Source organism: Mustela lutreola, chromosome 10, assembly GCF_030435805.1.
Source record: "Mustela lutreola isolate mMusLut2 chromosome 10, mMusLut2.pri, whole genome shotgun sequence".
In the NCBI taxonomy this organism is placed as follows: Eukaryota; Metazoa; Chordata; class Mammalia; order Carnivora; family Mustelidae; genus Mustela; species Mustela lutreola.
Genome location: NC_081299.1, coordinates 58,505,212 through 58,532,856, shown reverse-complemented (window position 1 = coordinate 58,532,856; position 27,645 = coordinate 58,505,212). Strand labels below are relative to the sequence as shown.

Sequence of the window (27,645 nt, the reverse complement as noted above, 5' to 3'; positions counted from 1 at the left end):
AGATGCACAAAACAAAAAGACATAGTTCCTGAACGACTGCTGCGTGCCAGTACTTGAGAATTACTGTTAAGATATTATTTAATTGAATCTTCACAACAGTTTATCAGTGTGGTGTTCTTCCCTGTTTTTCGGTTGCACATTCTAAGATTCCAAGGATTATACAATTTTCCCCAATTATGCCCCTAGAAATTGGTAGAAATGAGGCTTTTTGTGCTATAATGTTTTGTTTCATATTAGTTGTCTCTACTTTTATTGGTTTACTAAAACATTGTCCTAATACTTCATTGAAATTGCACAAAAAAGAACAGAATGAATGAGAACAGTAAAAAAAAAAAAAAAAAATCACACAAGTTGGCTGGGTCAGATAATCACAGGGATTAACGATTTCCTGCAGAATCTCATTGATCCATTGATTGACTGGCCTTCTTAGCAACTTGGGTTTTGGGAAAATACTCTGCAAATCCCTGTAGAAGGTGAGAATTTTCACTTGTCCTGCAATAGACTCTCCAAAGGTTCTATTCACCACGGTACCTACAACATGGGAGGGGTTTCTGTAAAGGTGTGACATCAGTTTCAGCCAGTGGTCTGTCTTTTCAGGCTTAGAACACTCATGCAGTGATAGTTTTACTAGGCAAACATTTTCCAGCAAGTACAATTCACAAATATTATTCTTTTCACCGAACTATTTATAAAACAAATAAAACTGTTTATTGAGTTCTCTTTGCTTAGTGGGAAAGTGTTTGACTACAGTCAAACTCAGAAAATTTGTTTTGACAAGTTTTAAAACTTGCAGCATGATATAGTGCAATTGGGAGTCTTGCAAACCTGCTTTCATCTTTTTTTGCCTTATAATTGTGGAGAAGAGAAAGAGTCCCGGCAAACGAACTTCAGTGTGCTCACAGGGACTCGCTCACAAGGAATTCAGGCATTGTACTATCCAGCATCCTCTCTCCCAGATGAAAAGTCTTCAGATTCCTTAGTTTAATCCTTGGGATCTCCTGAGTTTGGTCTCACCTACTATTCATTTTCTACCCCCCACCCCCAGCATCCTTAACTTAAGTCATCAAGGTCAATCTGCAGTTCCTAGGATGATTCACACAATTTCCCACTCAGCAGTAGGAACTCTGTCTCTCAGAACTCTCCAGAAGTATCTGCTTTTTAGGGGGCAAAACTTCCCTGATCCTGGAGACAGATTTCAATGCCTTACCCTCTACTCCATAGTGTCTGTGTATACCTTGATCACTTCATTATGCACAGTTGTATTTACAGTTGTCATAATATTTATTATGGCAATGAAGACGATTGTCCACAGTAGACAAATGCTTACTTTATAGGAGGCGCAGTACTAAGCATTTCACAGACATCATCTCATTACATTCTGTCAACAACACTGAAAAGATACGGCTATCTCCTTTTTCAGAGGAGGAAAGCAGTTTTGAGATGTTAAGTCACTGTCCCAGATACATGGCCAACAAAAAGCAGAGCTGACTTTCAAATCCCGTTTTGCCTGGTGTTATAGCCTATGTGATAAATGACCAAATTGTACGGTCTCCCTCTTGTTAATATTCATTTATTTGTCTTATTCACTGTACACTATAAAGTGCTTAAGAACAGAGACTTTGCCTTACTAATTTATACATTTTCCTGGCCCATAGCAACCACTCAATAAGTGATTATGGGACAAATGGAAAAAAATGAAGTTGTAATGAAGTGAAAAAGACACTAGATTTGGAATCAGAATATCAATGTATAAATCCTGGCCCTTAAAGTTTTACATAAATTACATGGATTTAATCTTCTCATAAATCCTTCAAAGCGTATGGTATCTATCTCTTTATTTTATTTTACTTTACTTATTCACTTGATGGGGGAAGCAACTTGCTTTAAGGTCCAGAGTTTGCAAATTGTGTTGAGCAAATCAAACCCAAGTATTTCTGATGCCAGAGCTACCAAGACAGCTGTGTCTAATTAGAGTATTGTGCACTACTTATGCAGTACAACTTGTGAGCATTTTAGAAAACATACCTTTTCTGTTATGTGTTACTTTTATTTTTCCCTGTTGTTAGTAATAACAAGCCTTAGAAATATTAAAAACTACCTTCAGGATAGACAAGAATGGGAGACATAACATTGTTTTTGTAATGGAAGAGAGAAGTTAATTAGAAGCAGCGGGTGGAAGCATTAGAAACCGCTACTCTAATGTCTGGTGTCCAAAGCAGGGAAAAACAAAAAAGGATGTTTAGGAAGGTGCCCTGGGGATAACAACGAAACAATGAGGAATTTTAGCAACAATGGGGAAACAGTAAAAATAACAAAGGAAAAAACAATACTTCAAAAGTTGCTCAAAGGTTTTTTTAGTACGATTATTTTGCCTTCAGTTGTTATGAGAAATGATATATTGCCTTCAGAATAGTGAAACCTGACTGCAAATCCAGAGTGAGGGCAGCCTTCAGAGTTGGTTAATCCAGAATTTAGCATTGTTATCAAGGACCAAGACTTGTCCTGTTTTTTTTTTTTTTTTTTTTTTTTTTTTTTTTTTTTTGCAGTCTGCAGTATTGGCCTCATCCTGGTGATGGCTTGTTCCTCTCAGGTTTTAGAAAGATCGGTAGTACAGCATCTTTCCTCCCCTTACTCCCCACTTCGATCCAGATTCACTTTTCATGGTTTCAGTCAACCATGGTCTAGAAGTTCTAGAAGTGGATGATCCTCCTTCTGATGTATTGTCAGGAGGTCAGTAGTAGCCTAATGCTATGTCACAATGTTTACATCATTGACCTCACTTCATGTCATCATATGACATGGGTTCATTTCATCACCTCACATCATCACAAGAAGAAGGGAGAGTACAGTACAGTAAAGTATTGTGAGACAGAGAGACCACAGTGACATAAATTTTATTTAGTATGTTATTAAGATTATTATATTTTATTATTAGTTATTGTTAATTTCCTACTGTGCCTAATTTATAAATTCAACTATCATAGGTATGTATAAATAGGTGAAAACATAGTACATATGGGTCTGGTATTATCTGTGGGTTCAGGTATTCACTGAGTGTCTTGGAATGTATCCCCTGTTTACTTTTGGGGACTAGTGTACATGGTTTCTAATTCACTTCTAACAGGAGTAAGAAGCTGTGTTTTTCTATGGCTCACTCCTAAAAATGTAGAAACTTTCCCCCAGATACCCTCAGGGCACTTGCTCTTGTATCTCATTGCGTAGTAGGGGATCCCATCATCAACCCAGATCCAGACATTCTAGTATATAGCAATGAGGTCAGCTCTGGAGTACCTAGACTTTGATAAAAATACATGTACTGATGATAAGGGGAGATGGAAGAATGGATGTTGGATAGGCAGCCAATAGTAGACACTACAGTGATGAGATCAGTGCAGTTTAATTGAAAGAATATATGTGAAAGGCCCTCAAAAAGTATAAAGCCCTGAGGGGACCTGGGTGGCTCATTCAGTTAAGTGTCCAATTATTGATTTCAACTCAAGTTGTGATCTTAGTGTTGTGAGACTGAGCCCTGCATTGGTTCCATGCTAAGTGTGGAGTCTGCTTAAGATATTCTGTCTCTGAGTCAATTATCAAATGTTTCACTTATTTGCGGAGCATTACAAATAACAGAGGGCATGGGGAGATGGAGAGGAGAAGGGAGTTGAGGGAAATTGGAGGGGGAGATGAACCATGAGAGACTATGGACTCTGAAAAACAGCCTGAGGGTTTTGAAGGGGTGGGGAGGTGGGAGGTTGGGGGAGTCAGGTGGTGGGTATTATGGAGGGCACAGATTGCATGGAGCACTGGGTGTGGTGCAAAAACAATGAATTCTGTTATGCTGAAAAGAAAAAAAAAAGATATTCTCTCTCTTTCTCCCTCTGCCCCTCCCTCCCAGCTCACACATGCACGTGCACTAAAGCCCTAGACCTGCACTATCCATTGTGGTAACCACTAGCCACATGTGGTAACTGGACACTTGAAATGTGGTAACTCCAAACTGAGAGTGTAAAATATACATCAGATTTTGAACAGTATGTACAAAAAAGTATGATATCTTAATAATTTTTATATTGATTATATATCAAAATAGCATTTCAGGTCTATTTGGTAAATTAAAATATATTACTAACATCGATTCTACATGTTTCTTTGCTTCTTTTAAATGCAGTTACTATAAATCTTATTTGTGGCTCTCATTTGTGGCTAGAATTGTATTTCTTTTGGATAGAGCTGCATTAGGCCATTGACTTTCCAATTGTTTCAACTGGAGAAACTATTTCAAAAAGTCTCTGTAGAGAAACAGACAAAAACAGAACTGCTCTGGTCCAATGGGGTAGGGAGCTGAAAATGCCGATAAGATCTATTCACCAATTCCTGCAAAAGCATTTATGAAAACACTTACATCAAATACAGGTTTTAAAATGAAATCAGTGGAAGTCCCTAAGATAGTAAGAGGAATAGTTTTATAATTACTTGCTTAAGATCTTCCCTAGGAAGCTAAATAGTGCAGTAAAATGCCTTCATGGAACTCACATGTTAAGGAGAGAGGGAGCCAATGGGTTCCGTTGTTGGGATTTGGTTATCTTCTCTTAGGAACCTATAGTCTTCAGAGGAGTTTGGCTTCTGAGTCATGTGAAAAATTGGTTTCTTTCTCATGTTTGCTTTCTTCTGGTTCCCATTAGTTACTGTGCTCTTGGACCAAATGGTATAAATCCAACTAAGCCAACAGATGAGATAAAAGCAGCCTAAGGGGACAAACCATAGAAGAGGAACAGGTTACAAGTTTCCATTTTCCTATATCCCATGTAATTGTGAGTTCAGTCTTCTTTAAACTTTCCTCAAACCTGGTACAAAATTGTAAGTGCTAACTGTACTTTAAGTGATTTTATAAAGTCTGACTTTCTGAAAACAAAAAGCACAATCTTTTCAGAAGAACAATTTGAAAAATAAAATTTATCATTTATAAGTAAATAACACAGGCACTTGATAGTTTTTACCTGCCATATACGTGGTGCCTGAAAGGAAGGTGTGATCGTGAAGATGTAATATGAGACAGCTACAGAAATCTCGAGGAGTAATGGAGTTAAAGAGGGAACTGTGTCTCTCTATGGACATAACAAGTTGCCATTCTGTGGCGTCATGGCCACATTCTTCCTAATTGGAATCCATGTACTTGGGAGGCAACAGTGAGGGGAGTCTTTTATGCTTCCTTTTAATACTTAAGTCTGAAAAAGAATAACAAATAATAATAATATTTATATAGCAGTTATATAGTCAGTAAGTCTGAGTCTTTTACCATTTGCTATATGCCTTCATACCTGTTAATGAAGCAGAGCAGTGAGCTCAGTGGGATAAGGAAATCGATGTTTGCAATGCTGATTCTTGGCAGACCCAGAAGGAAAAAGGGTCAGCAGGAATGTTTGGTTGCAGCTTTTTCACACAAGCAGGAAAAATGCAGGTTAAACTCCGTTAAGACAGTTCTCTTTAGAAAGGTTTAGGCATTGGAGACAGACCATCCTGTCATGATTGGGAAATCACAGAATGTTCTTTTTAATGTCAAAGAAAAAGTGATGCCAAAACATGACACCTTAAGCCCCTTCCGTTGTGGATCTGGCACTGCATATTTACTTAGGCCCTGTTTACAGTCAACACCGCAAGGGTTAACTATAAAGAAAGCTCGTAAATTTTATGAGGGTGTGTTTGGTATTGGGGAAAAAGAAAACGAATTAAATGTAATGTTAGAAAGTTCCTGTGCTGATGCTGACTAGAAGCCTAACATTGGCAGAGAATTTTACAAGTAAATTAAACTACTATTTTAAGAAAATTAAACTTTTATTGATGTGTTATCTGTTAGACTTTGAAGGGTATTTTAAATATGTATTATAATATACATATAAGCTACAGTCTCATATTCATGGGCAAGAATTCTCTAAGGAAGGAGCACTGGAATCCTATGTAACACTTTTTATAATAACAGAAATTTGACTTACTATAAACTGATAACAAATAGCTTTATTAAAGACTGTGATAATATGCATGTCTTATTTTGGTTTTGAGATATATTTCAAGAAAAATTGTTATTAAATACACAAAAATTCTTCCCTTCTTAGAGTGATAAGAGATGTACTTGAAGTCCATTAGTCCCTTAATTGAAGCTGTTATCCTGGCTAATTATAACAGAAACAACAACAACAACAAAAAGACCTGAATAGGGATAAATATTTCATTTGCACATTAGATAAAAATTCTAAAATCTGGTACCCCAAAATGGGAGGGGGTACTCTTTGTACCATTCATTCGTTAATTCAAAAATATTTATAAATTGACAATGTAATATATTCTGTGCTAGGTGCTTCCTCAGATATACCTGAAAGGACCAAAATAGTCCCTAGTTTTCTAACAATGTTGATCTATGAAGAGAAACACATTAAAAGCAGCAACAATGTAAAAGGATAAGAGATGATAAAGGAAATAAAGAATTTGGGGAGTCTATATTAAAACTTACCCACTAGGTTTTTGGCAAGGGAAACACCAGATAAATTGACATTTCAAGTCAATTCAAGTCAACACAAAAAATAAGTTGGAATTAGTCAAGTAGAGAAGGGAATAACAGTTATAATAAGACTTAGGGGTCCACATTTGTAGAAGTTTAGAAGCAAGATGAACTTGTAAAGAAATCAGAGAAGTTCAAGGTGATTGGAATATAGATTTGAGGGTAAAGAGTGCTGAGAATTTAGGCTAGTGAGCTCAGCAGGGTGATGATTCTTGAATGCTCATTTAAAGGTTTCACTCAGGGCAATGAGAAGCTGTTGAAGAACTTTTCAAAATGGAATAACAGTAAAATTTTTATTTTAGGAGCATCCTTTGTAGGCAGCATGGAGGGGATCAGAATGGAGGGTCAAAAAATCATGTAGTGGACTATTGTGGTAGTTCAGACAAGAGATGGTGGTGGTCTGGGTTTAGGGTCCATGGGAATGGAGTTGAGAGAAATTATAGATTTAAAAATGTATTAGGAAGTTAATGGGAGGGAGACTTTGTGATTGATTAGACATGAGGACTATGGATAATGAGACAGAATGGGGAGAGAAGTGTGCACGTACAAGAGAAATGAATCGAGATGAATCAAGGATAAATCTTAGGCTTCTGTTTTAGAGAGCTGGGTTCACTGAAATTGGGAAGATTGGTAGAGAAGCAACTTTGAGGAAGATAATGTCAGTTTTGAGACTATTGAATTTGATGTGAGACATCTAGGCAGAACTCTGCTATAAGCAGCCAATTTAATCAGTCTGGAGCTCAGAGAAGAGGTATAGCCTATAGTGCAAAGATGGATTTTGAAGTCATTGGGGTAGAAGAGGTCACCCACTGAGTTTATGCAGAGAAAGAAGGGGAGGCAACCTTCCGTTATTTAAGATAGGACCCCAAAACGCCAACATTTTCAGGATGGGTAGAGAAACAGGATCCATAAAAAGACTGCAAAGGATCATCCAGAAAGGTAGCAGAGAAATTAGTAAGAAACTCAAGTCAAAATGGCACATTGAATATTTGGGAATATTTGGGAAATGGCAAGCTGTACCTTTGGCAACCTGGTTCTTAGGGAAGAGAATGTTTCTAGAAAGGCTTGTAAGTGTCTAGTGGATTTTGAAACCTTGTTGGTGGCCTTGGGAACAGTGCTTCTTAAGGATCTGTGGGCACTCAGGCCACACGGTAGTAGGTTTAAGAATAAATGTGAAGATAAGGAAGTAGACAACTCTTTTGAGAATTCAACTATAACTTGTGGAGCTTTATAGGTAGGGAGGTGAGATTTCTGCAGAAGGTTTTATTTTCTCAAGGTAGGAGAAATTTAGATATGTTATTATGATACTTGGGAAAAGCCAAAGTTAAAGTTAAAAGAACGAGATAACTGAAAACAAATAAGTCCTTTGACATTCATGATGGATGAGATCCAGGGCACAGATAGAGTCTTAGGTAGATGGGACACCTCTTCTGTTTGAACAAGAGGCAAGGAGGAACAGATGCTAAACTTGGTGGTGAGAAGGTGAGAAGCTCCTAAGTAGTTTGTGAGGTGAAGGACAGTGGAGAATGGGTGAGATAGCTACTGTGGTGAATGGAAGAGAGAGAGAGAGGTGACTAGGGAATGAGACAAGGTTGGAAGGTTGGAGACTATGAATAGAGAGAGACCCCAACCTGCCCATAATCCCTGGTGTTCATCCCAAGTACAAGATGTGCCTATGAAGATCCTCCTATGAGATCCAGTCCTCCCATAGCATAGCTCCAGAAGAGAGTGTCATTTTGACATGAGATCAGGTTAAATAAGAATTTATCACATTGGGTTAGAACAGTCAGTCAGTCTGCACTGCTCACAGGCTGTGGCGCAGGAAGGGATTCCTTGGCATGTGGTGACTGTGCTATCCATGAACCACAGAAGCCAGTAATTGGCCGCCAAACATCACATTCCCTTTAATAAGCCATAACGAACTGATGATTAAGTTAAATGTTTTGATCAGTTATAGAGTGTCAGACTGTTTGCCTATTGATTGTTAAATTATGCAAACATCGACTACCTAAGAATCCAACCAGACATGACCATATAATGGTTCCAGGGTGGATTGTGACACTAATATTTCGTCAATCAACTATTTCATATGTTTATTGTTTACATTGAAATTTCCAGCTACCCTGCATATAATGCTTCTCTTGCAAGTGTGTAAGAACACATTTGTTGTGGAGAATTTGGAAAACAAAGAAAAATAGAGAAGAAAATAAAAATTGCCCTAATTCCCACCTGGAGATGTTTTTAAAATTGGATGATTCTATGTAATAAACTTTTTTATTTTTTACTCTCAACATCCTGAATATTTCTTCATGTTATTAAATATTTTTCAAAAATGTCATTTTAAATGGCACCATTGAAATACATATATATTATGCAAATCAGTGGTTGTCCCGTAATTTAAACTGTGCTCTGTGCCTTACTGTTGGCCTTTACAGTTTTCCTAATTTTCTTTTGAGGTGAATATCTGCACACAAAACAGCCCACATCTCCCGATTGCTTCTTTAATCATTTAGCTACTCTTTAAAAAAATGTTTTTTGAGTATAGTTGACACACAATGTTACATTAGTTTCAGGTGTACAGCATAGTGATTGGACAAGTTTATACGAGATGCTGTACTTACTACAAGTATAGCTACCATCTATCAGCATACAACACCGTCATTGTCACTAACACTGTGGATCTCTGAGTCGGTGACAGGATTCAGCATGTTGGGTTTAAATGAAACTGTGTTTTGGCAGAAAAAAGAAAACTATCTTAAATTTAAATATTTGCAAGGATGAATGTTCTTTAAATCTTGATAAAGGCATATTTTCTGGACTTTCACTTGACTCCGGAGATATAAAGGTGTAAAATGTAATAAAGTTCACCCTTCTGACATGTATGTCACAAAGCTCATTTATTTTCTATAATTCAAGGAATAAATACTTTTATATAGTATGTTTTGCCCTGCCCCTTTCAGCCAGAATTTGAATACTTAATTACTGATATTTTTTGACTGTTCTAATAGGAAGTTAGCTATGTAGGCATAACATATGTAATGAACTCTACTGAGCCATATCAAACAGAATTTACAATTTATACCACTTGATAGGAGATGGTAATTCTTATGTACTAAATAAAGTGGTGGCTGGCTACAGACTTCTTTACCATTTGGAGGTTCCCTCTGCAGTGATCGATTAATGGTTCTGCATTACCAAACATCCTGAAAGTTTAGATTTTTCTTTTGAGAAAATACACTCAATTAGGTAGAAATTTAAGGAAAGCAGACATGTAGAGAAAACATTCATTTCCTAGTATTCCTCAAGTATCCACTGGTCTATCCCTGAACGTCAGGGAATTCTTTTCTGGAAACATACGCAATAGCCTGGGGCTTGGGAAGAGACATGCTTTGTATATGGAAGACCTTAATCATTTTCATCTCATTTTCCTTTTTGCCACCGCATTACTAGATGGAGAAGATATTTGGTAAGCGCGTATTAATCATGTTCTAGAGAAGGGAGAAATTAAGATCCAAAATTTGGTAACCCGTCCCCAGCCTCCATGCAGAGCTGAGTCAGATTTATGGTGGGTTTCTTGGTCAGTGTGTTTGCCAAAGTCAGCTACTTCTAAAAACATCTTCCCAAAAGCTTTATGAATCTAGTCCCTTGTACTATTCATTTGCCCATTTTCTAAGTTTATAGTTTTTCTTTCTCCTGTTTTCCAAAAGCTACATTTGGGGTTTTACTGAAGAGGAATATTGTCTTTTTTTAATACCTGTTACCTTTTCTTTCTGTAATTAAATCCTTATTCATTTTCCAACTTTGCCATGAACTAGATAAGAAAAAACTGAACCATAGAGGTATGTACCTACATATGTAAGAGGCCTTCTGGGCCAGCCCTTTTGTTTCCTTGTGAGTTTATTAAAGTATAGAGGGTAAGTGGCTTGCCGAAAATCACACATGGTGAAAGCAGTCACGGTTTTGAAAAATTTTATAAAATTACATAATAGCAAAGATGAAATAACATGATGTCTAGTAACAATTTTAATGTTTATGAGCTGTTTATTTTCATCTTTCAGATTAGATAAGGCAGAAATAGTTTCTGAAACAGTAGAGCATAGAACACTAAGATGATTTGGCAACTGGAGAACAGCATTGTAGGCAGGACTAGAAAGACAGCAATTATTTCTTAAATCTACAGTGAAGCTTCTTCCGATGATAGTCCTTCAAATTATGTAATTAAGTGGTTTAAATGGCCCTGACTGGTTTCAGTGTATTATAATGTAGTACATTTATCAAATGATAGAGGGAATTTCCAGTAGAGCAGGTTCTTCTCCCTTAGCCTGACAACAGAGGATTATGAAAAACAAAACATCATAGATAAAAATTGGCTGTGAGGAAAGTTCTCTTACACATTTACACTAGGGATAAACTGGAAATGCCTAAAAGCTACAAAATGTAGCCTAACAACAAGTAAGCAATTTTATTCCCTCCCCCACAAGTTAATTTTTCTGGGTTTATTCATTTATCATCTTCAAAAGATATTTATGACCTATAACTCAAAGCATTTTTGAATTAAGAAGTGAACACCAAAGATCCTTAAAGGTGTAGTTATAAATCCTGCTGCAGTAAAACAAAGTCCAAATGCAGAATATTGAGAACTGTCTCCTTGGTTAGTGCTTTGCACATTTATAAGATCATTATCACTGGAAAAGAGAGAGAGAGCACTTTTTTTCCTTTAAGTGGGACAAAGTAGTTGCCCCTCACCCTGGCCAGGGTTAAAGAATTTAGGGGGAACAAATATAGTGTGTTCCTGGTTATCATGGGTACAAAAAGAACTTTCTATTCCTGCTGATAAGCAGGGAGAGGCAAGAGGCCTCGGAGAGTCACGTGGAGCCCTGGAGAAGACGCTGGCAGAAGAGGGGCATCTCAGGGCAACCAGAATTACTCTACCAATCCCTTGACCAGATCAGTATAAAAGGCTGGTCAGAAGGAGCGATAATGCAGAGTATTCAGGCATTTGCTAAAAAAGTAGGCTCTGTGCTGTCCAAGCACCCTGGTTTTTTTTTTTGTCCTTTTCTCCTTGTGTAAGAAATTGAATTGGATTAATAGGAAAAATGATTTCTACTAGAAATCTACACATTTAAGTCAAAGGTTTTCTCTGAAAGTCTGAATGTCTGAAAAATATTTGCAAAAATTGTAATCACTTTTTAGCTCCTTAAGGATTGGGATATCAACAGATGGATGCTAATTTGCATGTATGTTCCAGATTAGATGGATTTGGGAGTCTTACTTCCATCCCTGCTGCCATTTGGAAATGACAATATCATGCTTACTGCCACTAATTCTAGTTATTGTCATATTTCGCATCTCATGATTTCTGGGAAAAGCTAGTGTCTCTCCCCAGATGCCAGTTATTGCTTACAGAGCTTGGCTTCATAATTCCATAATCATTGCACTGTCCATAGTAAATATGGGAAATTACGGAGAACTAATCAATGTAAGGCATATGAAACCTATATTAGCCTAATAATAACTTAAAAGTAGTAGCCCTGGGCGCCTGGGTGGCTCAGTGGGTTAAACCACTGCCTTCGGCTCAGGTCAAGATCTCAGGGTCCTGGGATCGAGTCCCCCATCGGGCTCTCTGCTCAGCAGGGAGACTGCTTCCCTCTCTCTCTCTCTCTGCCTGCCTCTCTGTCTGCTTGTGATCTCTGTCTGTCAAATCAACAAATAAAATCTTTAAAAAAAAAAAAAAGTAGTAGCCCCATAAAAGCTAATTTTGAAATAATCAAGAAGGAATGTGTGTGAAATGACTGAAACCCCATTTTAATTAGCAATTTTGTTAATTTTCCATATTATAAAAAGTTGTGGGATTATGGACATTGGGGAGGGTATGTGCTTTGGTGAGTGCTGTGAAGTGTGTAAACCTGGTGATTCACAGATCTGTACCCCTGGGGATAAAAATATATGTTTATAAAAAATAAAAAATTAAAAAAAAAGGTGGGGAATTTCAATACTTCATTTTGTTAAAAAAATGAAAATGTTATTTAAGTGAGTTTGTTGGTTTTTTTTTTTAAGTTTTTTTTTCTGTTGGATGAGAAATATAGCATATCACAGGGGGAATTCAGAGGTTCAGTTTTGACATTTTTATTTTGTACTGTTTATTTGTAAGGGTAATTAACAAATTGACAAGAAAGCATAAATCTCTGGAGATCTGTACCAAGAGAAATGTCAGTATGATAACTCTGTTTATTTGAAATTTTCATAGTGATCACTCACTCAGTGAAATGAGTGAAAAAAATATTAGAAAATATTAGAAAAATATTAGAAAAAAAATATGATCATTGTACATGAAGTATTTTATTTGGCATATCTGTCTTTATTTCATAGACTCTGTATAATTGAGTGCTTTTCCCAGGTTTATTTTTCCTTTAAAATATTTGTGCGAAGTAGGCCATGTGAGTACCAGAAATTTCAGCTCAGAAATATGAAGCAGGAATAATTTTGCATGTAACTTACAAAGGCTCTTTTGAAAATCAAAATGATCAAATGTGAATTTTATAGTCTCTTTTTGTTATGTCAATCTATTTTATTATCATGATATTATACAGTTTAGTAGCATAATTAAAATATCACATGTGGAACCCATAGCCCAAACAGTATTTCAACTTAATTAGTAGACATGCATACCTACTTCTCTTCTAAGGTATTCATGGGCTCTGCCCAGGAGACAGCCTAGGTGAAAAAACATGACTGATCTAATCCATTTAAACCTGTACTAGTTTCTCTTGTAACTGAGGGTAGAGAGTACTGTGGGAATAGGAGATGGGGATAGTTCTATAAAACACAATAAAGCTTAAGAAGAGTAAAAAAACAAACAAAAAAAGATTTTATTTATTTGAGAGAGAGAGAGAGAGGGCATGCAAGTGGGAGGAGAAGCAGAGGAAGACAGAGAATCTCAAGCTGATTCCATGCTGAGCATGGAACCTGATGCAGGGCTCAATCTCATGACTCTGAGATCATGACCTGAGCAGAAATCAAGGGTCAGACACTTGACCGACTGAGCCACCCAGACAGCCCTAAATTAGTTTTTTTTCAATGATTCTAGACCAAGCCCAGAGCACTTCATGGAAGATGGTAGGCAGCTAAATATATTTAATTGTTGGATGAGGTGAGGGGTTAAAAGAACAAAATACAACCTTTCTAATAGCTTATAAAAGGGAGAAAAAGGAATTGGTAGAGACATGCTTTTCTTAAAGGAACACTTTTGAAAATATGATTTTGTACCTTTTAATCAAACACTGAAATCTAATCGATGCTACTAGAACAACAGGGGTTCATTTTTACATGTTGCAAATTTAAAAATTGAGATTATTTAAATAGGAGTTAGGATTAAGCTTACTTTTACTTTATGTTTTAAAAAAAGTTTCCTGGGGCGCCTGGGTGGCTCAGTGGTTTGGGCTGCTGCCTTCCGCTCGGGTCATGATCTCAGGGTCCTGGGATCGAGCCCCGCATCGGGCTCTCTGCTCCGCAGGAAGCCTGCTTCCCTCTCTCTCTCTCTCTCTCTCTGCCTGCCTCTCTGCCTACTTGTGATCTCTGTCTGTCAAATAAATAAATAAAATCCTTAAAAAAAAATAAAAATAAAAATGAAAAAAGTTTCCTAAGAAAGTGAGCAAAGTAAACAAGCTTACTGAGCTGTTGTATCTATGACAGAGGTTAAATCATTTTCAGGTAAATTTCCTCCCCATCCCCTCTCCACATCTTTTGAGAGTTCAATCTGTAGGTGTGTTAGTTTTCTACAGCAGTTCTCTTACAAATTAGTATCAGTTTAGTGGCTTAAAACAAGATCAATTCCTCTTGCAATTCTGTTAGAAGCCTGACATGAATCTCACTGGGTTAATCTCAAATTATTCATGGGGCTGCATTCCTTTCTCCAGCCTCTGAAGGAGAATCGGAGACTTACTTCCTTACCTTTTTCAGTTTCTAGAAGCCATCTCCATTCCTTAACTCAATTCATGGCTCCCTTCCTCTATGTTAAAAACCTGCAACGCTGTATCTCTCTGACTCCCTCTTTCTTACCAGAGCTGGATAAAGTTCTCAGGTTTTAAGGATTTATGTGATTACATGGAGCCCAGCCAGGTAATCCAGGAGAATCTCCCCATCACAAGACCCTTACCATGAACCATATCTACAAAATCCTTTTTGTCACATGTGATAACATATTCACAGGTTCTAGGAACTGAGATGTCGATCTCTTTGACGGCCATCTGTGTACACACTGAGAGGTAGCACTCAGTTCACAGGACCGTGAGTCAGCATCAGAAGATACTGATGTAGATTGATTTTTTAAAAATTGGTGTATAATAATTTATACTTGTTAATGAAGGCAATTACCACCTTTAAATAAAACTTTCATTAATTGTTTGAAATGCTTTTATGTACATACAGTTTTAAAAATAATTTAATGATTATTTAATGGTAAATTATTAATAGTAATAATTCCATTGCCTTCCACAAATCTGCATTTTCACATAATTTATTTATAATGACAATATAGCTTTATATATATGAACTATCTTATATTCTGTTTTCACCCAATTCTTATATATACAACTATACAAATAGGCCATATTTTATTAAGCTTTAATCTTGATGTTAGAGATTTATGTGTTTATAGTTTCTTATTAACATAGATAATGAAGTCAACTGAACATTGACTTATTTATACAAGGGTTTTGCTTTTATTGAGTAAATCCCTTGGAAAAAATTGCTTTGAAAGAAATTTACAGAGTAAAAATATATGACTATCTGAAGGTTGTCTACATAGTCCCCTCTTTTTATTTGTTTGTAGAACCATAATTTTGTTCAGTTACTAGTTGGTAGGGTGGTTTAAGCCCCAGGGGATGAATTTGTCCTATAAGTAAAACCTGGAATTTTCTATGTCCTTTGCCAGTGATTGGTTTCAGAATTTGTGGGTCAAATTTGTCCAAAAAGATTAAGTTGAAATTTTTTTTAGCTAGTGAGGGTTTGGTTAGAGCTGGAATTTAGTTGGGATGCTGAATTTAGTTAGGATGTCTGTTATAGCTCTAGTTCAGATGAGTGGAGGAGCTGAACTAAAATGAGGTTGGAACAAGAGCAAAAGTCATTGAAGAGGGTGAGACAAAAGGAACATTCAAAGATAATTGACATATTGGGCCAGGATGGCTATAAAACAAGCAAGTGCCATTGCTGGGATTGTGGGTTTGTGGTGCAGCGTGTTTTGGATGTTCAGGGATGTTGACTTTATTTTTTTATTTTTTATTTTTTATTTATTTTTTTAAAGATTTTTATTTATTTATCAGAGAGAGAGAGGGGGAGAGAGCGAGCACAGGCAGACAGAATGGCAGGCAGGCAGAGGCAGAGGGAGAAGCAGGCTCCCTGCTGAGCAAGGAGCCGGATGTGGGACTCGATCCCAGGACGCTGCGATCATGACCCGAGCCGAAGGCAGCTGCTTAACCAACTGAGCCACCCAGGTGTCCCGACTTTATTTTTTTTTAAAGATTTTATTTATTTATTTGACAGAGAGAGAGAGAGAGATCACAAGTAGGCAGAGAGGCAGGCAGAGGTGGGGGGAAGCAGGCTCCCTGTGGAGCAGAGAGCCCGATGTGGGGCTCAATCTCAGGACCCTGAGATCATGACCTGAGCCGAAAGCAGAGGCTTAACCCACTGAACCACCCAGGCGCCCCAGGGATGTTGACTTTAACTTGATGTCCTAAGGACAAACATCCAAATATGTGTGGGCTTCAAGAGATACCTTGGGTTCAGTGGAATGTACTGTGAGGAACAAATGCAAGCCCCATATACAATTTTAAATTTTCCAGTAGTGGCACTTTTAAGAAGTAAAAATAATAATAATAATAATAATAATAATAAAATAATAAGGAAGCAATGTTGATTTTAATAGTGTATTGTATTTGATACAATATATCAAAAATCTTATCATTTCATTAGATAGTCATTATGTATTCCAACATCTCACTTTGTTCTGGCCACATTTCAAGGGCTTCATCGTCATGCACAATTAGAAAAATGAATTTAGGAGCCAGTTATAAAGTCAGTACCTTTCTTCGCTTGCAAATATGAACTTGTGTTTGGCTTCTTTCTGGGATTTTTGCTGTTGTGAGTAACACTGTAATGAACAGCCATATATAGAACTCCTGGTGCAGGAATTAAGGATGGTATATTCCTAGGTGCAGGACGGCTGGCAGGCAGCAGGTGAAATAGTGCTCACTTTATTCTCCAAGGTGGTTACTCCAGTTCACATGCCAGCCAGTGGTGTGGAAAAGAGTCCTTACTGCTCTACCCCCATACCAACATTTGGAAAAGTCTCCTTTCTTCATTTTTGTCAAACTAGTGGGTGTAAAATGGTTTCTTATTTCTTCACAATTTGCATTTTTCTGATTATTAATGAGCCTGAATACCTTTTGAGAAGTATGTGAACCTTCATTTGTCCTCGTCTATAGAAATTACAAATATTTATTCATTCAAATATAAATATACTTATATATGTTATATGCCATATATTCATATATGTCGTATTATATATTTATTCACAAATATTTTATTTTTGAGCACTGTCTATTACATATTGGTCTAGGTATAGAGACTATACTAGTAGGGGGGAAATAGTCTCATATCTTGCCTTCTAGGAGTTTAGTTCTAGTGTTGTGTATATTGTGAAGAGGAAGAGAAAAAAACAATAACAATAAAAAAAGGTGAAGCGGCGTATGTCAAGTGTTGTTAGTAAACCTCATTTAAGTCCGATTCAGCCATTTTATGTCAGGACTTAACTTAGCTTCTGCAGTTGTAAAAAGGAGATGGTAATAATACCATCTTCATTGTTTATTCAATGCATATGAAGAACTTGACACAGCCCTGGCAAATTGTAAGACTCAGAAAATGCTAACAAGTATTATTTCCCCCCTTTTTGCTTCTCCTTTTTCCCTGTAATTTCTTCTCAGAACTTCTGAAGTTTAAGATTAAATATGTTTTGGTTTGTTGAAGTGTTGGCTTTCATTAGGGTGTCAACCTATTGGTACTTTCTGTGACAAGACAGATGAACTTAGCTAATTTTGAGATGTGTTTTTGGAATTTCAAGCTTCTTAAATCCCCAAAACCAAGAGCCTGAGAATGGGTACTTTTTAAAAAGCTACATCATGTCAAATGCCAAAAATGTGGGAAAATCTGTAGGAATGCCTTGTATTCATTCAGGGTTGTGTCCTATGAATATAAATTTTGCCTGAATTAATCATTTTAATCTAAAACCAAGTTACCGTAAACCATGTGCAAAGTGCTGTATAGAAGAGATGCATGTGACCTTGTTAATCTTTGGAACAATTACGTGTCCCTCTTTCTTAGATAATGATGTTGAAAATGATCTTCAATCAGACATCGGTTGAGCACTGCAAGACTCACACTGAAAAGCTGAAAGAATGCAACTTCTTCTTAATAGCTGTGCGCCTGGCTTCACTGAACCAGATCTTGGATCCCTGGGTTTATCTGCTGCTAAGAAAGATCCTTCTTCGAAAGTTTTGTCAGGTAGCCAATGCTGTCTCCAGCTGCTCTAATGATGGACAGAAAGGGCAGCCTATCTCATTATCCAATGAAATAATACAGACAGGAGCATGAAAGAAAACACCTAATCAACTTGCATGTTCACAGCTTTTGGCAACAAAGTAGCCATAAACCTTACTGTGAATTTAGGCATCTCTAGCATGCCACTGTTTATGCATCGAAGGAGAATTTTGATATAAGGCTAAATGGTCTCAGAAGCCTAGATAATCCCCTATGTGCCAAAAGTGTTGAAACGCAAACAAAGGAAAATATATTATTAACAGTCTAGTGTTTTTGGGTCTCTGCCATGTGTAGCTGAATATGTGATTATTTATGGGATGAAAACATTTTTTGTTATATAAATGATCTTGGTCTGTGGTGGGGGTGGAGTGGGGAAAGTTAATATTCCAGTGTACTGAGTACATGGGGGACGGAATGCATAGATCATCAGAGATAGGCGGTAATTTGCCTTTGTCCAAAGACCTTGATCTTCTGTATTCTCTTTCTTTCTATCTCTCCATGTCACTCTTTTCCCCTTACATTTTTTAAAAAGTTGCATTAGGATAAGAAACATAAATGTATCTATAATATTCAGTAGTGTTGATGTAAATATTGCTCAATGCATAAATTATCTGCTGAACTTAACGAAGTTTAAGTTTTGGATGTGTTGGTAATTATGTTTACTCCTATATAAGAGCCAATTGCATTTATTTGAAATATGACAGGATTTATGACTATCCAAATCACTCTATGTTCTTCTTTTTGAATGTATTTTTCATTCTTAAAAGCCTGGGTAAGATTTATAAATCCGATCTGGAGAGTCAGGAAAGTGATTTTTCAAAATGCTATTTAAGAACTGATTTGAGAACTAAATACAGGTGCTGTGGTTAGTTCTCTTCCCTGATTGTTCCACCAAAAGTATCCTCTAGTCTTCTGGATATTTAACTACTAACTCTAATTTCTATAGAGTTAATACTAACTCCGTTAAATATTTTGAAGTTTCCATAAAGAGTTTCTATAGTTTGGCCTATTTATAGAATTAGAAAATTGGCCCCTCACAGCACTTTCTCTATTCTCTCTTCAAAGTAGCTCTGTATCTAAATATTTATTATTAATATGTTTTCTTACACTCTATGTGTGTACAAACCTTATAACTAAGCTAGGTATCTTTTTGACACAAGTAGATTATTACACTAAGTTTGAGAGTGGCACTTAAAAAACAAACAGAAAAACTTCCCCCAAAAACATAACAATCTTTTAAGTGAGACCTACACAAAATGCTCTTTGTATCCTTTGGAGCATTCATTTTGCAAACTCATTAACATTTTCTCATGAAGATAGTAATCTACAGCTTGCCTTATTGCATTCCTAATTTTAAAAGTTTGAGATTTATTTTATATTTCTTTATAGTAACTACTTTTCCCCTCGTGTTTAGTAGGCATTTGAGGAATAGTTGATTTTAATAGGTACTACATATCTATTAGATTAATATATAAACCATCCAGGTCAGTTGGGAATAATCAATTTATTATTATTATTATGAATACCATGTCAAACTGAGTGGATAAACAAGGTCTGCTGAGAGTGTTTATGTAATTCATGATGGTTCCACTAATCTATGTTGTAGAAAAAAAAGATGATATAGAACCTAATACTAAAACCCCGTTATAAAATCTGTCTATGATATAGAATTGGATTATCCCACCAGTCACCTCATGAAGAATTAGACAAAGCTACCTCCTTTGTCCCAGGAAAAATGTGCACTTAAATGACCTTACAGAAAAGAGGCCTTCCCTCTTGAATCGTCCTCTGGTCCTAGGTCATAATCTGATAGACACACACACACGATATGGACTTAAGTGGTACGAGTGGGATTGGGTTTTCCCTTCCAGCACCTAGTACAACACTTGAAATGTAAGAAGAGTTCAGCATTTATTCAATGAATGAATGAATGAATGGCTGCCAAAGCCAAGTGTGTCTTGGTAAGGTGCCTGCCATATGACTGAAGGGCCACATGCCATTATAGTCCATCATACTAATGAGGTGAACGCTCTCTGTTTCTTTAATTCAGAAAAATGAATTTACCTTCAAATGTGTAGTAACATATTACTGTACAACAAAGTGCTTTATCTGTATTAATAATTTAAGAGACTGATACTTCCAAATGGAGATGGAGATTACTGTCAAAGAAATACCACTTTTCCTCCAAGCGCAGAAATACATAAAGACAAAACAACCTGACACTTATCCTTAAGTTCACAATAAATTTCTGCCCGTGATATGTGGCAGGAGTGGACACATCTGGCAGTTTTTCAACAAGGTTGAAAAGAAAGTGGAGAAGGAAAAATGATGTAAATGGAGTGGGTTTTGTTATCAGGCCAGCCATTGGTTTGTCCAGGGAAAAGCTGATAAGAAATATAAGCCCCAAATGATTTCAACCTTTGGATGATAATTGAAGTTAGATTTCAGAAATGTTGTACAGAGGCCCTAGATGTGGTCAGAAAGTGAACAGACATCTGAAGTCACTGCATTAAAAATCTGCTTCCAAGTTTAAGTTTATTGGCCTTTAAATTCTTCCTCATATACTTTGTTTATCTATGTATCTGTCTGAGCAGGAAAAGAAGATGTGGGCATAAATTATGATGATTCTTAACTTGACAGTATTGATTTAAAAAAAATTAAAGGCCTAGGAAACCACCTGGGAAGAAGTGAGGATAATGTAGAAATTAAGGTACAATCAGCTACTGTAGATTGTACATAGCAGGGCTAATTTTCCAAATGATGAATTTATGCAGCTAAGCTGTCATAGACGAGAAGGATGATGTGCTATATCCAATAAGAATATTTTATGTTTCAAATAAAATCGGTGCAGTGGATATCTCAAAACTACTTTAAATGTTTTATCTTAAGATTTATCAAAATTTGCCTAAGGCTGTATACCAGGATATTTTTAAGTAGATCTGTTTAATCTTGACAGATTTAAATGACTATGAATCAAAAAGTGCACAAAAAGTGTACATTTATTTATTATATAAAAAATCTCTTGGCTGCGTTATAGAATAAAATTGTGGAAGCTCATGTAAAAGTTAACTGTAAGAGACCCTGGGACCATGCTGGCGTAGAGTGATGGACCAACTAGAAACTCTCAAGACATAACTATTTTTCAAAGGTGGTCAATCTGTGACAATATTCTAATAATAGATTTTCCAGTGAATTAGATCTTTTATTCATTGATACTTTTTATCTGTTGGCTTTGAGTCCTAATTTGTGATTAGTTTTAATCTTTCCGTGTCAGCAATCACTTAATGGTTCTTTTGTACTGGGATTAAATCAGAGACAGAAAGTAGAAAAATTTTTATTGTTCACAGTTTAAACACATATATTCATATTTGTTTTTAAATATTTAACCCCAAAAGCTGTTCTCAAAATAAACAGGATACCAGAAGATGAGTGACATAGAAAGATTGCAGAGTATTTATTCCTAAGAACATATTAAAAGCTTAATGTAGAAAATTAAAATTTCTATGATTTACCCATGTGAAAAGTTTAGACCATCACCCATGCCAAATCTTCAGAGATGTTTATTGACGGTTTTATGCTCACATACATCCCCAAATCGCTAAAACTGAGGTTTTAGTAAATGTGCAGAATTGTGCAATGCATAAGATAATATCATTTTAAAAAGGAGGACTATTTAACACAGTGGCTATATTTAGAGGACTGTTATCTGAATTGCAATAAAATTCTGATAAGAGATGGCATACATCTGTGATGTTTCCTAACATAGATTTTGATAGAGCCAATTTGAAAATCAACCTAAAACTCACATGCACATGTTAAAGAGTTGTAGCAGTTCGGTATTCTAAGACAACTAACTAGTGATTACATATGAAGCATGAAACAGAGAATTAGGGTAAATGTTAAAATTATAATTCTGTTAGATTGGAATCCTTTATATAGATACTGATTTCATATTAAGAAATTTCATATTAAGCTGAGTTACTCAAAAGATTTCAGTTTTATTAGGAATTCATATCTCTAGTTATCCAGTAAAATCTTTTACCTGTCTTCTTTGAATACCTTTTTTTGGATTGAGCCACCTTGCATAAAACAGAAGAAAATAAAAAGAATAGTGCAGAGTGAACTTGTTCTCCAAGTGACAAAGGAAAAACTGAGACTATGCCCTTCTCAGAAAGACTTCCCCAAGTCTAGAGTTAAGGAATTATTATTTTTTTTTACAAGAAGATCAACAATTCATGTTAAAGTCAGATGGAAAGATATCCTCAAAACATGCCCCTTAACATTTTCTTTCTCACTTGTCCTTGTTCTCTACTCTTTTAAGGAACAATAGAGCACAGAATTTTTATTTTATATATTCTCTATTTTATAATTCCTAAAATAAAGATTCTATTTTAAAGGTTTATAATTTATACAAGTTGAATTTTAAACCATGACATAATGATACCATAAACTGAGTATATTTTGATTATCTGGAAAAACAGAATCAGATATATACCATCCATATTCATTTATATATCACTTACTTTCTTTATTGAGAATCAAAATTCTTTCATTTTCAAAATTTTAAGTCAATCAATTTAATATTATCAACGACCTAAATATTTACTGGATTACATATTTCTTCATTAGGAACGAGACTGTGGCCCCAAACCCCTTGCCTCCAACCTGTTTATTCATTTTCTCAACAAAGAGAAAGTAATAGAAATATTTACTGTTGGTGAAATTGGTATTGTTTTTAAGAGGATAGAGAACAGCTTCATATTTCTAGCAGGCTTATGCCTTAATATATGAAACAGATCTAAGTCTGTTTTTTAGTAAGTCTGCTTTGACGGAACAATTTTATTATGGGAGTAAAGATAGAAAGGAAAGAGATGATCATGAGGAACAAAATCAGATTTTTCCAAGTTTTTGAGCATTTGGAGATGATTCCACCCCTGAAGTCATTTTAAAAAGTGCAGCTCTTACAGTCTTTTGTCAATTGCTTTAGAAACAGAATATTTTGGCTTCTTAATTGAAGTGGATCAGATAGCTAGACAAAAAGTAGCCAATCACCAAACTTCAACAGTTATTTGAAAATGGTTTCTTTATTTTCTGTTTGTGTAGAGTCAAAGCGATAATGTTAAACACAGAAAAATGCATATGACTTACTGATACACTCCAGTGTTCTTTCAACTTTTGAAAATGTACTTATGTCAAGTACGCAAAGGGAGGGGGTGTAGAGAACATAAAGAAAGACACGGAGGGAACCTTATACATTTGCAATTTGTTAAATTTCTTCATCCTTTTAGGCCCTTCCACAGAATCAAAGAGAGGAAGGCACCACGTTTATCTTTATCACGTGAATGTCAGTAGGAAAAAGCAAGGAGTGGCCAGTATTCTTTTCTGTAAGATCAGGTGTTAAGTTCACTCCAGTCATCACTGACTACTAAATTCTCTTCTTTCCATGTATATATGGAATTTGTATGAAATATTTTACTGTCTCCCTCTTCTCTTACCTAATGTGTATGGACAAATAGCATAAAGTTGAACATTTCTTTACACAAAAAAAGTTTAAAATAGGCACTGATTATCTTCATCTGTTTACAATAAATGAGTGTAAGTACTATTTACATGGCATATTTAAGCAAGAACTGAAAACATTGACACTTTAATCAATAATGTAAAACTCAGCATAGAAAACGTATGTTTCTCCATATTTCCTATTCAGCCTCCTATCCCTACACACTTGACTAAGTGGGAAGATAAACTTTTGTCATCTCCATGTAAAGTTTTTTTGGAGTTATCCCCACCATAGGTAAACACCTCTTCCAGTATATTTTAAATGCTAGCCTTCAGGATTGTGGAGACAAAGAATAAGAGACTGAAAACTACATCAAAATTTTGATGGCATTCAATTCATAGCTAGTCTGTGTACTTAATAAATGTGTGTTTTTCATGTTGTGTTTGTCAATGGAAAATAAAGTTGAATGTTCTGAAATGTTCCTGTCTTTTTTTCCTGATGCCAACCCATGTCAGGAATATTTTTTGAAATTGTGTTAAATATATTTTTGAAATCCTATTTGACACGCTTTGTCAAATAACAGCACAATGTAATATGCAGCAGCATTATGCTAACTTAATGATAATACCAATTTGTTTTACATTCTATAACTGTGTACAGTACAAATTATCACTGATTTGCTGTAGATCTGAGGTGCCCTTTTCCTATTTTCAACGTGATATCTAGTCATGTTATAATCCCAGATTTTTTGTTATTAATACGAAAGCACATTTATAAATAATTCTCAATTTAGTTCATCCTCTCATTTGTGGATTCTAGTATAATCTATAGACAGCCAACCAAAGAATTGTCCTTGCTTGTAGTCAGACCCTTTGATAGATTTGTACCGGGGTATTTATGTGAGCTCATTACTATCAGAGACACCCTTTGGACTTACCCAATACTCTCCTCTATGTGTTCATTCAGCTCAATCTACCTCTTCCTTATTTAGTGAAAGGAGATGTTCTATAGAATATATGCTGCTAGGCCAACCTCAACAAAAGTAGCGCACCAGGCTTCTTCCTCCTAAGAAAAGGCAATTAGGGAGAGCTCTGACTGTTCCTTCTCCCATGGGGCTCTAGGCTCCCAACCAGATTTTATGATCTCTATAGTCTTTGCCCTGTTGCATCAGATAAACGTCATAATGATAGCTTCTGGTAGACCAGAAATATCACCACGATGTTTTTGAACCTACATACCATAAAATGAGACACTGCCCAGTTTCAGGTCCTTGAAGGACATGGGTTCAGACATCGTTAGATATTCTTGGGGTGTTGTGCCCACCGATACCACTTTGCTCACCCACACCAGTTCTGAGCAAATCCAATTTGGAAGTTGGGTACTCAGAATCCAACCCAGTCCTCCAGGCTTGTTCTTTCCTTCAACATGTATTTGTTGTTGTACCTATGATGTGCCAAGCATTCCGGTAGGTGTTAAGACACAAAGATTTTTTTTCCTAAAAACTCAGCTGTCAATGAATGTATAATCTTGTAGGGAATAGGAAAGAATTTGATCAGAGCTTCTATTAGAGAAAGCATATAGGAGAGGTGAAACTAAAATAGGAAATCATTTCCTGTAGAAGATGGCCGTTAACCTGCATTTTGGCGAAAGGAATGGGTGTTATTTGGGAAGGGGAGGGCATTTTAGGATACCTTTTCAGTTTATTGTCCCAAATTATCATTTCCAGGGGATTCAAAGGAAACTAAATTCTAGTGGCCCTGTGAGAAGTATATGTCTAAGCATATATCTATAACCTCTCAGAATGGGACAAAGTGGTACGGCCTTGGGGCAGGATTTCTCCACCTCAGCCCTCTGGGCATACTGGGTCAAATAATTCTTTGTTATGGGGCTGCCCTGTGCATTGTAGGCTGTTTAATAATATCTCCAGCCTCTATCCACTAGATGAGAGCAATACTAGATGCTAGCAATACTTTGCTAGCATGATGATCAGAAAAATGTCCCTAGCCATTGCAAAATATATTATGGGGGACCTAACTGCTCTCAGGTGAGAACACTGCCTTAAGGCAAAGGTGTAAGTGTCTGAGGGTTTGCAGGCCAAGGCCATCTGTGAGATCTTGGATCTGAAAGACACCATTCTGGCATTTCCTGAAGCAGCAGGCGCTAGAATGTCAGTTTGTGTATGACTGCACAAAAATGTGGTGTTACCACTACAACAATACCCGGATCATCACAGGCCCTGATCCACTTCCGTAATCACATAAACCTATTCACAAAGAGGAGGTATAGTTTCTTAGAAAGTATCACCTTTCTATTGATGTCTCCAATCCCTATTTTGTTCTTGATAAGAGGCCGTGGGGTTATATGTCTCTCAAGCGGATATATAAAGGTAATGAGTCCATTTCTCCCAGGATCTTTAAAAATCTGTTATAATTCCTCTTAAGTTCACGTTTCCAGACAGGTGCCTTAGGAGGAGAGAACTAATTTACCAAGCTCTGCCTTTTATGGGATTTTGGCCTATTTGGTCAGTGTTACAGAACTGCAACAGCTTTATTTAATCTGAAAGATGATTTTTATCAAAAAGCAGTCCAACTCTGGGCAAATGTCTCTTTATTGGCCTGTGTTTCTCTGAGCTCATGCCAGTGGTTCAGTACCTCAAGTACGGAGCTATTACCACACATTTTGAAGCCAAAGTTCAACTCAGATCTCTGTAACGAACCCTTAAGCTTCTGGTTTGTACAGAATGGGAAGCTGAAAAATTAAACCCCAAATCTGACCCCGCAAAATTAGAACAAGAATACTTATTAATCTACTGTATATTTCTGAGGCCAAGTAAGAAGATCTATGGATAATCAGTATTTATGCCTAACATTCTTAAGCAGTTTTTAAAAGAAGGCTTTGAATATAATATACAAGGTTGCTTGAATTTAATTTTGACAAGAACATGGGAAGAACATAATTCTGAAACAAGTTGCACAAATTGTGGTCTTTTCAAATTAGATTTAACTAGAATATACCTGATAGAACACTGACTTTTGATCACTTTGGGAATCAGAGCCCACCTCACCCCCACCCCAGTAGTCAGATGAAAGATATGGATCCCCTCCTCACAAAAAGCACAGACATTTCTTACAGAGTGTCAGAGACTGTACAGCCCTCCTGAATTCTGTCTGTGGATGTCTTGGAAATTTTTGGACACAGGTTAGGAATTCTCACTGTGAGAGAGTCTTTATGATTCAAGGAATCTCACAGCTTTCCATGTTTGGTTAGAAAGCCAAAATCTAAAACTGGAGTTGTCAGCCTAATTGCTTCCTTGTGAATGCCAAAATTCCCTGATATCTCATTATATGACCACAACATAATCAGGGATAGAATTATTAAAAGAAGAGCTGCAATCATTTAAAAAAAAATGCCATCACATGGAGAAAAGAAAATAAGACAATCCAACCAGAAGAGGGGAAGCATAGGCTACTCACTAAAAACAGGTCGAAAGTAAAAGTACTATTTTTTTAAAATTACAAGTAATTCAGTGATGCATTTGCCTTACAACAAAGAGCTTGTTTCAGTTTTCACTTGTGCTAACCCAGCAAGAGAGATTTAAAAAGAAGCTATTTAAAAGTCAATTAAAAATAAATCACACCACTTGAAAAATACAATGCCCTACACACAAAAAAAACCAAATGATTAGAATGTAACTTTCTGTTAAGTAACTTTGTTATGTTACATGTATACGGATACATACAAATTCGCACTTCTGCATGTTCAATGTCTGCATTGCAGTTTAGAAGGAAGACAGCAAGGATGATTTTACTGATTGATCCTTTCAGTGAGAATGCAAGGCATACACTTACAGATCTTCTTACAAATGTAAAATTAATGATGCTTTAGGCCAACACTTAAAGCTATTAGTAAAATGCTGTATTGATGTTTACAGTTTGTGTTTCTCTACAGGGAAAAGTCTGGAGCAATTAATGACATTTATCTTTGCATTTTTCTAGCCTTA

At 36.2% G+C, this 27,645-nt stretch overlaps 1 protein-coding gene across 3 annotated transcripts in view; it reads left to right on the top strand.

Moving 5' to 3' along the window:
• PTGER3 (prostaglandin E receptor 3) overlaps nucleotides 1-27,645 on the top strand; it is a 201,356-nt gene that overhangs the window by 16,094 nt on the left and 157,617 nt on the right. For 2 of the 3 annotated variants that reach the window (XM_059135904.1, XM_059135903.1), the window contains exon 2: nucleotides 17,930-18,109. The exons of the other annotated variant lie outside the window; for it this stretch is intronic. In XM_059135904.1, coding sequence (XP_058991887.1) covers nucleotides 17,930-18,109 — 180 coding nt within the window. The remainder of the gene's footprint in view (nucleotides 1-17,929; nucleotides 18,110-27,645) is intronic. 3 annotated transcript variants of the gene reach the window in all.